The 14,035-nt window shown below is 38.9% G+C and overlaps 1 protein-coding gene across 1 annotated transcript in view; it reads left to right on the forward strand.

The window, feature by feature from the left end:
• The first annotated feature begins 1,011 nt into the window (after nucleotides 1–1,011).
• The window catches only part of grk6 (G protein-coupled receptor kinase 6), a 49,238-nt gene continuing 36,214 nt past the window's right edge, over nucleotides 1,012–14,035 (forward strand). Inside the window, exons 1-2 of the mRNA XM_035666808.1 lie at nucleotides 1,012–1,255; nucleotides 10,317–10,412. Of these exons, the coding sequence (XP_035522701.1) occupies nucleotides 1,204–1,255; nucleotides 10,317–10,412 (148 nt within the window). The 5' untranslated portion in view covers nucleotides 1,012–1,203. The remainder of the gene's footprint in view (nucleotides 1,256–10,316; nucleotides 10,413–14,035) is intronic.

A 14,035-nucleotide genomic window follows, 5' to 3' on the forward strand; every position in this document is an offset into this window, starting at 1 on the left:
GGAATCATAATGCGTCATATCATGGTAATGATCAAAATACCACACAAATCTAGACAGTAGCGCTCTTGCTATGACTGTATTCACATTAAAAGATTTATTACTTTGCTTTAAAAAATAAAAATAAAAATCTAAATACTATAACAAAAATGGCAGGTGGAAGTTGCTAGGCAACTGAGGAGTAGTAGCTTATACTGATGGAGTACAACAGTGCAGGTGAGGGTGACACGTCAAATGGCAGCTGTACAAATAGAGCTGATTTACGTTAAAAACTACATTTTAGGAAATAAAAGCTGGAAGGACAACTCTCTTTTTAACTCAAATAAATAGATAAACAACTTCAACAATGACGCAAACATGAAGCCAGATTTGACATAATTCTGAAACATGAAAGCGGGGGTTTGACGAAATAAATGTAACTTAATAAAGTACATTTAAAATCAACTTACTATAGCTTTTTCAGGAGCTTTCAACTGCATTTCACTATTATCTCAGCTAAAAGTCCCAGAAAAGGCCAGAAAGTTGACCTTGAATTAAGATTATTTTATTAAAAACCTAGCAGGTTTCTGTTCAATATCTTATAATATTACCTGAGTCTTTTAACAGAGTTATTTTATTTATTTTTTATTTTATTTAATATGTTCCGCAGCTACAGTTAGCCATAGCTTCCCATGATCCAAAACAGAGCTGTAGATTTTGAATACTAACAATTTAATTTCAAGTAAAAACACCTAACTGATGATAATTAGGCTGCTAAGTTACCAGAGAACATACTCATTTACCTTGTATTAACGTTAGGTGTTAACTTTAAGCAACAAAAGAAAAGGAGGCGGGAAGTATGAGCAGAGTGAGAGGTCTGTCTGTGATATCATGTTAGGTGTTTTTTTAGCAGAGTGAGAAGTCTGTGTCTCTTCCTCCTCTTTGACAGCCGCTTTTTTTTTTTTTTTAGGGCGGAGAGACTGAGGGAGGAGGAGGAGATTAGGGGAGAGGAGGGGTGCGGACTGTTACCGGACAGGGACTGTGCCAAAGCAGAAACGGAGGAGTTGAATTTTTCCTCCTCGGCTGGGCGGTGGGAGGAGGTGGTGGACGGTGTTTAAAGGAGGATAAACTGAGATTGAAGCCGCCGTGGGGCACCGGGAGCCCCGTCTGCTGCTGCTGCTGCTGCCGCTGCTGCTGCTGCTGCGTAACCCCCCAGACAGCATCAACATGGAGCTGGAGAACATCGTAGCCAACACGGTGCTGCTGAAAGCACGGGAAGGTAAGGATGGAGAAGGCGGGTTGACAGCTCCTCTCACCCGGTAGAGCAGCGGTCCGACGGCTGGAGGGATGCCCCCCCGGACATGGGTTGATATATACTGTTACTGCACTTCCTCTTGGCCGGTAATCAAAATCTTTTGATGATGCCGGTTCAATACGAACAGGATGTTACCTAAAATACGCGCCGTTCTCTCGAGTTGATAGAGCGACGTGCCGAAGTCCGTTTACAATGTTAGCCATTTAAAGTTTTCCGGCTTATCCTTCATCGTACATGCGTGCTTTAACCTGGCTGAAGACCGTGGCCAACTTCTTGGCAAACAGTGGCCAATTCGGCGTGGAAATTGTTTGAGTACATCGCTTTTTTCTGATAAAATCTTTGCCTTCCTTGTTGACGGTGCTCGCTATGAAACTGTCAATAACACCGTTGTAACACGGTAACCACATTCACAGCGGGGCTTGGTAAAAGACAGCGGGGATGCCAAGCAAGATCTAACTGAGTATTCGTTGAAATGAAACACTGTGTATTGGCGTGTGCCGAATTGAATAGTGGGTCCCATAGACTTGTAAAACGCTGTCAGTATTGTGTACGTTGCTTAAACTAAACCGACACAGCGGACGCGTAAAAATTGCCCAGATTCTTAACACAAGTTTGGCACGGCTCTTATTCTGTACATGGAAGGCGAAGTATGAGAGGTCCGGAAGGGGTTGCAACTGTGAAATGTGAGTGCAGCGACACATCGGGTTTCCCTTGCTGATGTTGCAGCATCGTCCTGACGTTTGCGAAACAGGATGTTGAGGCACAGCTGCTGTGCTGTCCTGAGGTTTGTAGCCTACTTTGTGCACAGAATTTGAATGTCTGGTCATTTTGAGTTTTAGGTTTCATGTTAAAATGAGTAATGTTTTAAATACATATGAGGGCCTCCTAAGATCTCTTAAGTCACCCCAGGTTCAGCTAAAGGCATCAAATGCAAATGTAGGATAAATACATGTTTCAAACACTGCAGTCTGTCCTGTGGCATGATAACACTCCTGGGTAGTTACGGTGTAAACTGTACACCGACATCTCGTTGTGAACAATCGAAAACACCACCAGAGAGCCCTCTGTTATTGTTATTCTAAACAGGAAACAAAGGTTTGGTGACTGTTGCCAACATAATCCTGATGCCATCTGCAGAGGGACAGGAGAAGATGAGTGTCATGATCCCTCACTGTGAGCTTATCTGCTCAATTCAGCTTATCTGTTGTGCTTGGAGAGGACCAGGACTCTGTGTTGGCACCCCATCCGCCCAGCTGAAGTGCCCTTCATCTGGGCAGAGCAAGGCACCGTATCTCCCTGACCTCTGACCTCTCCGGAGACTAGATGTTCTTTTATCACGGGGAGCAAAAGGTGTTTTTATCATCATCACCATTATCATATGTGTTGGACAGACTGTGCGATTCAGCTATAAAAAGACACGCTTGATAATATAAGATAATTATATAGGTTTGAAGGAAGTCAATGCGAAGAGATTTACACATCCTGATGAGGCAGATAAGTTCACTGCTCATTCGCTGTCAACACACCCAGCACAAGTCTTCACAGGATGAGGTAACTGCATTCAGTTTAAAGGACTGTACGTATTTTTTCTGTATCTTTAAGCCTTTTAAAGACAGGCTCCTCGGATTTTACAGCTTTCCAAAGTTTGATTACTGTGTGCCATCAAGTTTATCTTGGCTTAGGGTTGAAAATTTGAAAGCTTGCCACACACCGGTGGGGTGGCGGGGTTGAGGGAAGTGGGGATTTAGGATGTAGCATTGGTCAAATGAAAGTATTACTGTACGCTGCATTCGAGAAACTATAGTATGCAGCGATTTGAGTGTAGAGACTGAAATAGAAAAGTTTTTTGTTTTTTTAATGTGGAACTATGTGAATTTACCTCCTTCAGGGGTCAGCGTGGCAAAAGTCTAAAAAGTCTGTAAATCTAAAGTATGTCAGTGGTGTGCCAACGGTATTGGTAATGCTAACAGCAACATGTTGCTGTTCATAACCTTGAATTTAACTTTATGTAAAATGAATTCAAATCGTACTACCCATGTAATAAATAGACAAAGCCAGTTATACAGAGGAATGGAAACCACCTAATATTGAAAGTTGGCATCAAATTCCAATTCATATCTTCTTCAAACTTGTTCTCTTATTCTTTGATTCGAAGGGTCCTGATTTAAATAAAAAACATTGCCAGTTTTAGGCTGTTTTATTGCTTGTAACAGCTACTTTTGAGTCCCTGAACTTTATGAAAGTAAAATACTAAATTGCTGGATGGCTCATTTAGCTACACTTTGCTTATACTTCACATTACCACTGACCATTTTCCAAAGCACCGATTTCCATGGCAGTTCATTTCCTCAGTAATCTCAAACCTAAACCTAAAAGTTGCTTAAAAGCCATCTGCAAATTACTTACTACAACTAACTATTCTTCATAACAAGTCAAAGGTCTCTCTGTCTCTGCTTTGGATTTCTTCCTCTGAGATTGTTGCCCTTGCTTTTTTTTTTATCCAGGAGCAACAAAGACTTACACTTGCTAGTTATTTATGAACGGAGGCAAAAAGAAAAAAAATGGGCATAGAATTGGAACAAAGACATTTTAGATGGTGTTAAAGTTTAGGGTGGAGTTTTCCTTTACAACAGGCAACATTGGGCAACTTCCCATGGCTGCAAATGGCAGGGAGAGAGGAAACAGTGAGTAAACTTCAGTGAGTAAAAATCATGTAGTGTGACAGCAGTATTGGACACTAATGTGAGCACAGGCAAACACTTTGATTTCTTCACTACCTAAACAATGTCCAGTGAGAAGATCAACCTGTTAAGTTAGGTTGCCTTCAGTTATTATCGTGCGCTCACAGAGATGAAGCTGTAAGAGCAGGAGTTGGCGATATATGGACTTTTTCAGGCTATACAGAGACTACTGTCCTAGCCTGTGACTGGTGGAGGTTGTACCTGCAGACACTACTCAAAACCCTCTGCACATTTTTCAGATATCAAAACAAGATTAGTCTGTGTTCATTTACAGTTAATATTCTCCTAAAAAAAGATGCTCAAATTAACCATCAATCGAAGATATGTCAGCAAAGGACAGCACTTAGTAAAGATGCCAATATGAAGTGTATCATTGGGTTTAAGAACTCTATTAACTGGAACTGTTTGTTAAGCGCTATTGTGTATTCCACAATTTACAAGACATTATTATTTCTTTCATCAGAGCATGGGTTTGAGAAGCCCAGTAACCAGTTTCATATAATAATGTGTGATTTGCTGTGTCTGTATAAATATATATAATGGGGAAACAGCATTCATATATTTTCAGGGTTCTTTTCTTCCTCTGACATGAGGACAGTTCATCTTCAACAAAACCTACACAATTGCATGTCTGTATAAAAATACCCACTATAAGTTCATACGGTTCCTTTGAGCTACTTATGGTCAGGTACATATAAAAGGAATGTGGCTGACGTCATGACAGACAGAAAACAGCACCAAAGTGTTTTGAGACGACCTATAATTACCTACGGTTACATCTATTAGTGTAATTTTCTCCTGACGTATTTTTCTTGTTTGTTTAAATCATGTGGGATACACCAGGCTGGCTGTCAAATGTAAGTTCAATCCCAATTAACCTGTAGCTTTAGTTCGATGTTTTTCTTTTAATTCTGTTAAAACGTTTGCCTTTGATAAATACAATACAATAAAAGCCTTGTTAACAAATGAATAGAACACTAGAAGAACAGAAACGCTAGAGAGCTTTTAATCTGAAACCGATACAGGAGGTGTTCAGTATATGTTTTTTGTGTTACGTGTGAAAGGTGTATATGCTGCTGGTATAATGTCAATAGGACAATGAACAGATGTTTTTCCTGGGCATTGTGGCTGCGCTAACCTGTTAACATGGGCACCGAAATAAAAACGGAGGCGTTCTGCCATAAATATGTGCTGCAGACGCAGGCAGTGTGGCCCACACTTCACTCAGTATTGTCAGTTACTGGCTGCAAACTCCCCTATGAGTTTTGAAAGTTTTGAAACATATATCATTTCTTCTTTCAGAAGTTACAACTTGCATTCTAACTTAAACGCTAAATGCCTAAACAATGTTCAGAAGTACCTGGAAATGCAAACAAATATGGACGCCTCATGTCAGTCCGTCATTCAAGGTAATCAAACGCAAATTAAAGGTAAAAAGCGTTATTTTGTCTTTATTCTTGCCCTCAGATGAACAACTCTTCAGTCGTACCATTGTCTGATGACTACCTACCTTTGACCCCATGTGACCTGAACGCAGCCTAATACGCAACATAATAATCATCATCTTATTTTAAATGACTGGATATTTGAAATGTAGTTTTTTTTTCCCAGCATCGTTTATACATGTCTGTTGCGCTGCTGTTTTCTTATGCATGAAGAGTTTTAGACTATGAAGAGCTGTCTGTTAGCTTGTTGGCTGTTGTTTGATAGCTTTATCCACTTGAACTCTTGTATAATAGTACTGACCTCTTATAATCTAGAAATGGCACAGGGAATAAAAACCCCACAGCTTATTTGATTAAAAATACTGAGGATTTCCCGTGGCTACTTCACAATAAAAGTTATTTTCTTTCCTTGAATCCTTTTAACCTAAAAAGCAGCTGCGGGAAGTGTAGAGTTTATCAGGTTCATTTCACTCTGGTTCTTCAGAAGCACTTGTGCTCATTTGTAGTTTTAAACTCAGCCTTTTAGGAGGGCAGCTTGTTTAAGAACCTTGCAGGTGAGAGCTGAATCTTGATGATTCAGTAAGACGTCCTGACCAGGTGCTCAAAACACTTCATGACAAAAAAAGGGGTGAGTGTGGCAGGGGGAGGTATTAAGACTCTCCGTCGGGGACTTGTTAAGAAGGATATGTGCTGGATTTGAAGTATATGAGGACAGCAGGAAGATGTCCCTGAAGATATCAGTCAGTTGGTGTTTTCACTCCCTGGTTCACCCCGTCGAGTTCATATTGGCTGAGGTTGTGGACAGCACCTCGTCACAGCAAATGAGCTGATTAATCAGTCAGTCGATCAATAGTAAATGCCACAACTCTACTGCATGCTTCGGGAAATGTTCATGTATTTATTGTTTTATAGTAAACTTCCTGATATCAGTTCAGAATAGTTCCCCCATAGGGTGAATATTTGTCATTACTTGATTAGCTAATGGACAGAAAAGCAAAAAAAAAGCTGCTTTTGCCTTTTTCATATCGTTGTAAACTAAATATTTTGGATTTTTTATTTATTTTTTTTTTACTTATGAGCAGACAAAACAAGACATTTGAGTTACTGCCTGACTGTGTTTCACATACCAACATTCAAAAATCTGCTGATGTGTCTTATTATGCCCCAGGAAAGAAAAATACCATTCATAGAACTTTCAGCGTAGGATTTAAGGACATGTGATTGATTTAAACCCAGACTGGGTTTGAACTGCTGCTGTCACATTTACATGGTGCAAGCTTCAGACCACTACCCCCCCAGGGTCAGTGTTGGTGACTATTTTGAGTTGACAGCAGTTCAAGCGAGTGAAAAATTATGTCATGCAAATCCATATATATGCAAGATTTTAAAAAATACATTGTCAGTTCCCCCGGACAAACAATGGGGATCAGTGATTGGTTGTTGCACCCATAGCTCATTCATGTTTCAGTCCGCCTGCTGATTGGTCGACTGCTGCTCTCCTCCACTCACTGGACACGGTCAGTCCAGAGAGCCACATGAGAGCATATTCACTGAAAGATACTGAAGTAAAAAAAAAAGGCAATCCAGGCACTCCAAAAAATAGCAGCAAGGAAGGAATATAAATAAAAGCCTTTATTGTAATGGCCAGTTAGCCAATTTGTATTGAATTGCCCATTACATTAATCTGTCCCAACCATCTAACCAAAACCCGCATTGACTAGGAACTGGAAGTGCTAAAATGCGAACTAATTTCTGGGTATATGATTCATTCTTGCAGCACTGGATGTTAAAAAACAACTGCCTTACATGTGTTTTATGAGGAAGGACATGCTCTCAACTAGAGCTGCAGTTATTAATCAATTAGTCAGTCGACAGAAAATTAATTGGAATTTATTTTGTTAAATATTTAATCGTGTATTGAATGCATATCGTTGGGTTTTAAACTGTTGTTTCACAAACAAAAAAAAAGACATCACTTGCTCTGAGAAATGATAATAGTCAGTTTTCACTATTTCATGATTTTTTTTACAGACTAAACAACTAATTTATTAATCGTGAAAAATTTAAATAATTGTCAGTTGTAGCCTGATATTCAGGAGGATACACACCATGTGCTCTATGGAGTAACATTAGACATACAGGTAGGAAAAGGACATTTAATTCAATTCAATTCAATTGTATTTGTATAGCGCCAGTTCATAACAAAAGTTATCTCAGGACACTTTTCAATTATAGCAGTTCTAGACCGTACTCCTTATAAGATTATTTACAGAGACCCAACACCATTGGCAATTTATTAAGGTGGTATGGCAGTACTGTTGCGTCATGTCAGGCTGAAGTTCAGTGTATTTAGATACTGTATCACGTCACAGACTGTTGGTTGAATGGACTTCCTCCAGAACACTGCTGAGAAGTCACCTGGTGGTCACAACGCTTCTCCTTACTCTCTGCCAGTGTGGGAGGATTTCTCCGTCCATGACTAAAAGCTAATTTGACTGCTTTGAGTCTAATTATGCATGTTTATCATTTGGTGGAGAATCAGTGTTTCAGTGCCTTCCTGTCTCACTGACAGGCCATATTCTAATGCTGTTTGTCTTCATTTACATTTCCCCTAATGCAGAGAACGGACATCAGGGATCTTATTTTCTCTGTTATCAATCAGTTTATTGGTAATTCTGTGGCTGATGTTATCATCTGTTTCCCGGACACAAACAAAACATCTTGTTTGCATTGTATCTATGACAATAATCCATTTTTACATGGGCATGTCTGAGTAGCAGCTGCCCTGCAGTATTTGAATAGCAAATCCTGAAGCGCTGTATTGACTTTCTCCTGGTCAGAACACACAGTGAGTCTGCGGCTGTATTCACAACATCTCTCTGTTATCAGTGAATACATCTACAGCTTCTACACTGTGTCTCTGACTGTTTGATCCTGGAGCATTACTAAGGGCAATCGGTCCCTCAGAAATTTTATGGCATCACCATGTTTAATCTTCGTGATATTGCCTCTGGATGAGTTTTGACAGCTGCCCAGTAAGATGTTTACAGAAGGCAAGGAAGTCATTTCCACTGGACTAGGGAGGGCATGTCCCCCTTCATTTTACACTACCAATATGATTTACTCACCAAAATCTCTCTTAACACACGACCATTGACTGTCCAGCTGCTGAAATCCAGACGAGAGAAGCTTTAAGTTGATAATAAAAATATTGATATACTCACTGAGTCATCTTCAGTTATAACGTGCACTCCCAGTTATCAGCTTTATGAGCAGCAGCATGTGCTTTGTGGTTTCGCCTCTCAGGCAACATACAGCCTCGCTCCAAACCCCTAAATAACCGCTCACGTCCGTTCAGCGATTCAACCAGGGGTCATGCTGCGCTCATTGATAGCTGTTTCCCTCAGTTAGAGAAACAGTTGACCAATCAGGGCTTAGTTGTGTATTAATGGCAAATAGTGACAGAAAAATAGAGACAAGCGTGGATTGAGCTGCACACCTATTTTACTGTAATCAACTACTCTACTTATGGGCACAGTCTCTGTAAGTTTCTCAGGTTAAAAAGCACGTTTTATATATATTTTTGATTTATGATATCAAAAGTATTTGTTGATCCCCCAAAGAATGCCAAACATTTCCTGGTTTCAGCCTGTCTAATGTGAGGATTTGCAAATTTCCTCTGTTTTATATATCAATGTAAACTGAATGTCTTTGGGTTTTGGACTGTTGGCAGGACAAAACGCAAAAGGCATTTAAAAAAAATCTATTTTTATTTTTACTAAACAATTCAGTGAAAAGTCTGCATTTTAGTATATTTTGTATTGTAGTTTCTGATTGGTTCGAATGTATTATTAATTTAATATAATATAATATAATATAATATAATATAATAACACACTTGGCAGACAGTGATATGCAGCAGGATGAATGAGACCACTATTATTTACTCAATTATTATTTTTTAGATTAGATCTTTCTGGGGTGAATGATGTTACACAAGTTCAAGGTCTTCAAATGGCACCAGCTGTGCAAAAGCAAAATACATATTTAGTTCACAATGACATAAAACAAGAGAAAAGCAGCAAATACTCGCACCTGAGAATGCAAATGAATCAGCTTGCAGGGACTTGAAGCATAAGATTGCAGTGAGCATTGTGTTTCCTCTCTTTTCTTATGATTGCAGTGAGGTGAATAAAACCTGCGGAGTGTATCAGTGGCTGCACAAGCTTTTAAAAGCAGCCTGAGCACTAACGGGGAGAGGACAGGAACTTCCTCTGGTTTGACTTTGTGCTTTGTTCTGATTGCTCAAGTGATGTTTGCGCTTTGAGTTCACTGCAGTTTCTCAAGTAACTGTGCACCCAAACACACAACCATGTTCCACTATCCTTGTGAAGACATTTTGTTTACATTAATCCTCACCTTGTGGGGACCTCATCCCCTGCGATTGGCTTGTCAGAAGCACAGTATTTTATTATTGCAGATATCATGACAGCCCTAATTTAGAGGTAAATATTGTACTTTTTACTTCTACTTAGAACTTTTGCATCTTATGACTTTAACTTTTAAAAGAGTATTTTTGATTAATGTTGTTGTTAATTTATTCAAAGGACAGTCTGGGTGGAACAATGTGCAATGTGTGTCTGAAAAGTTTTTTTCACAAAAAAAAGTAAATTAAATCCTAAAAAGGCATCTATTTCTTCTACCACATTAAAATGTCCAGATATAAATATGCAGATTTTGTTAATTTATAAAGTTTTCTTGCTGGACACATGATCCTCCCTAAGTCTCCTACTTAACTGTTTTAAAGTTTTAAAAGTTTTAAACCTGTTTGTTTTACAGGAGGTGGCGGGAACAGAAAAGGAAAAAGCAAGAAATGGAAGCAGCTTCTGCAGTTCCCCCACATAAGTTTGTGTGAAGAGCTGCGACAAACCACAGGTAAGATAGCGGTGTCTTTCGCCAGTCTCACAGGAGAGGGCTCTATCTATCTATCTCACTTGACTTGAGAATCTTTGTGGTGTTTTATGTGTTGAGCCTGTCTGAGGCCTTTTTTTTTTTTTATTCAAACCTTTGGTATCCACAACTGAGTTGTTGTTGTTGTTGTTGTTGTCTAAACATCCTTTCAGCTAAACAAATCTTATGTAGCCATCACCAGACCTCCATATCATCAAGATCATCATATCGTCTAGAGGAGGAAAAAGTGAGACCTTCTGAAATCATGTGATCCTTTTTTGGCTGTGAGTTGCGCCTCTGGAAATGGCGTGTTGGGTGTTTTGTGGCTGGTAGAGATAAGTTCCTCCACAGTTCCTTTACAGCTTTAATTTATTGGTTTGACTATATCTGCAGTCAACTGGCTCCTTAACGTCCAGATGAATTGAAAAATTTAATTTGAACCCTTAAAGATTGCATCCTCAGTTATATTGTGATCCTATTTAACAATGTATATGTATGTAAACGATTTCAGCCAATAATATGACAATCAATCTTCAACTTTTAGCAATACCGAGCAAATGTTTATTAGTTAGCTAGCACCGAAGCAGAGTGTTTGCAGGGGGACCGGGCCTCAATAATTGTTGTATGAAAACACAACTTAATTAGTGATTTGGGTTAAACTAGATAATTTTTTAAGGAGAGAATATTGTCTGGTTTTTCCTCTGACATTGTCTAGCTGCTTTTGCTCAATGCAGCTATCCGCTGCTGTAGCTGCCATTAGCATGCAACTGAACGGGGCTCAGCAACCTCCCAGTGAATACAACCTGAAGCTAGTTGATGATTTATAGAGATTGCAGACTTGTTGCTAAAAGAAGCTGTGGCCAACAGTAATTTCAGATGCTGTTGGCTAGTTAGCTTGTGCAGATGATGTTAGCCAAAACCGGCAAATAAAAACCCCTCAGTGCTGTATTCCCTGTCGTCAAAGTGTCCAATGTTGCATCAGATTCTGTATTTGGTCCTGGTCTGAATGTGCTGTTCACTTTGTTTATTTCAATGCGGAAATGCAACTAGTCTGAACTTTTCAGTTGTCTGAAGCAGGACAGTGTTCATTCATAGTGGCCTTATACTTACTATTGTATGATTCATTTTATTGGATTTATCAATACTCACTTAGCCTGAGTAGACCTTGCGTGTTCCTTTTATTGAATTACGGTAATAACAAAAGTTCACTTGAGCACAGGGACATTTTTGGGATATGTGTTCCTCAGCATGTGTGTTCTAATATAACAGACAGAACAGATCTAATATAGAAGAAACACTTAGAGTAAATTACTTTCTGCCCATGAATGTGTACATGATTATTACAGTGTTGTGCCACTTTATGGAGAGACCAGCAATAAACTGAGCTGTACAATATTATGGGAATGACATGTGAATTATATTTTTAAGATGGATTTTCCCTTTAAGTGGCAGCAGCTGACTCTTTGTAAAGGAAAAGTCCCAACAAGGCCTCCAGACTGGGACGTTAATGTATAATTTACTACAGAGGACGGCTCTATGTATAGCTCTTTTTTAAAGAGCAAATCAGCACTAAAGGTCATGATTTGAGCTGTGGCGGTTATGGTGGCCCCTAAGGTTCAAAACAAAACAAGTACACAAAACATCATGTATACTGAAACCTGATCTAATTATAAGGCAATATTGCAGTATTTATTAATGTATTACATTTCACTTAGTTTATATGATCAATGTTGATTTTTAATTTACTCTGTACAAAAATAGACATCCATTCATCTATACACTAGATAGCCATTGGTCTCAGGTTACTTATAAAAAAAAGCAGAAAATGGATGTTACACTCTTGGCCCCAGTGAAAAAAGTGACTTTATTAGTTCCTGTACAAAGAACAAAAAAAACAACAAAAACCTGTGCTTAGCAACCAATTGTGTTTCTTACATTTTTGTCTGTGTGCAGATTAAACAAATGAGACACAACCTGTTACTCAGTGAAGTGTTGGTAGGTTTTTCACTTCATTTTTTCACTTTGGACAGAGCCAGGCTTGCATTTTGAGTTTCATATTCAACATACAGATACAGTTTGATCAATTTTCTCATTTAACTCTCTGCAACAAAGCAAATAACGTATACCAAAAGGTCATATTACGTATGGAAGATTGGAAATGCCTTCCCTATAGCAGCTTGGAAAACAACACCACTACCTGATCCATATAGTTGAAATTGGGGACGTCAGCATCTGGTACCGAATCTCAACAATTGGTACCGGTGCCGATCAAGGCATCTGTATTGGCTATGTTGAGCTTTACTGATACGTTTTTCATGCGATGTGCAGCCATCGTCAACTCTCTCGTTGTTTCTTACCTCCACACTGCTGTGTGTGTGAGAGACGCTCAACACGCCACAAGTGCAACAAAAGTCCCACAAACAAAAAGAGGAATTAGAGTAATCAATTAATGTAATCTGTGCAAAAGATGTAGAGATAACGGAAATAACCCCTCAGCAGAATACGGACAGTTCATTTAACTCAGGTCAAGGCTACATCGAAGCACCAAACACTGGAGAGAGACACTCCCTCCACACATGAGACCAAAAAGATTACAGATGCTTTGTTATTTGAATATTTTATTGTGTAGCATATACATGGATTGATTTGAATGACTTTAATGTAATTGAAGGTTGCACTGTATGATCTAAACAAAATTAGTTAATTAGTTATATTTTCAAGAGTTTCTTTGTGACACCTGAATAACATGAACATACACATCAGAAGCATTAAAGCACTCCATAAACTTCTGTCACTCACTGTAATTTGATGGCCCCACGTGGGTGCTGATGATACAGGAACTGCCAAAACTGTCCAATCAACAATTTACCTGTCAGTCTGTATAACTTTTGTGCTTTTTTTGTTATCGACTGATCGAGTTGGATGATGTAGTGTTGGCTTTTGTAATTGTCTAGGGTTGCGTTGCTTCCTGTCCAACACATGGAAAAAATGGATAGCATGCTGTTCTTACTTCTGCTTTTATTTTTCCCTTTCACTATTTTTTAAGATATTCCCAGGACCTGCTTTGCCATGTATGTGTATAGAGACTGCTAAAACTCAATTTTAGCTGTCACACTTTCATACTATGTTCAAAGATAAGCAGCTAAAATCTGTCCTAACTTGACTCTGTTCATACCAAGCAGCTCATTCATCCAGTTCAGAAAAGTCAAGCGCATGATAACTCTGAATGCATTCAAGCTGGAGGGAAAAAAAATAAAAATCTTGCATAAGTTGTACCACAGAGGAAACTGTGGCCTGTGCAGAAAGAGGAAGCAGACTGGTGTTTTTGCTGTTTCAACCAGCAGTATGGTTACTTTCATTTTAACAGGTGACAGCACAGACCTTATGATACCAGAATAACTCGGATATACAACCAGGAGAGGATGGGAGTGAAAGTGCTCCAGGCACTTTCACAAGATGAAGGAAAAAAGTAGCTGTAGCTGGTGAAAAAATCTTATGTGTAGAAATTAGGAATTCAAAAAAATCTAAGTGTAATTTTGAGGAGGTAGTTGTTTGTGTATATTATCTACAGCTACTCTATATCAATTTGCAGAAATTGAATATAATAT

This window comes from Morone saxatilis, unplaced genomic scaffold (assembly GCF_004916995.1).
Source record: "Morone saxatilis isolate NCDOM2014 unplaced genomic scaffold, NCSU_SB_2.0 Contig20, whole genome shotgun sequence".
NCBI classification, from domain to species: domain Eukaryota; kingdom Metazoa; phylum Chordata; class Actinopteri; family Moronidae; genus Morone; species Morone saxatilis.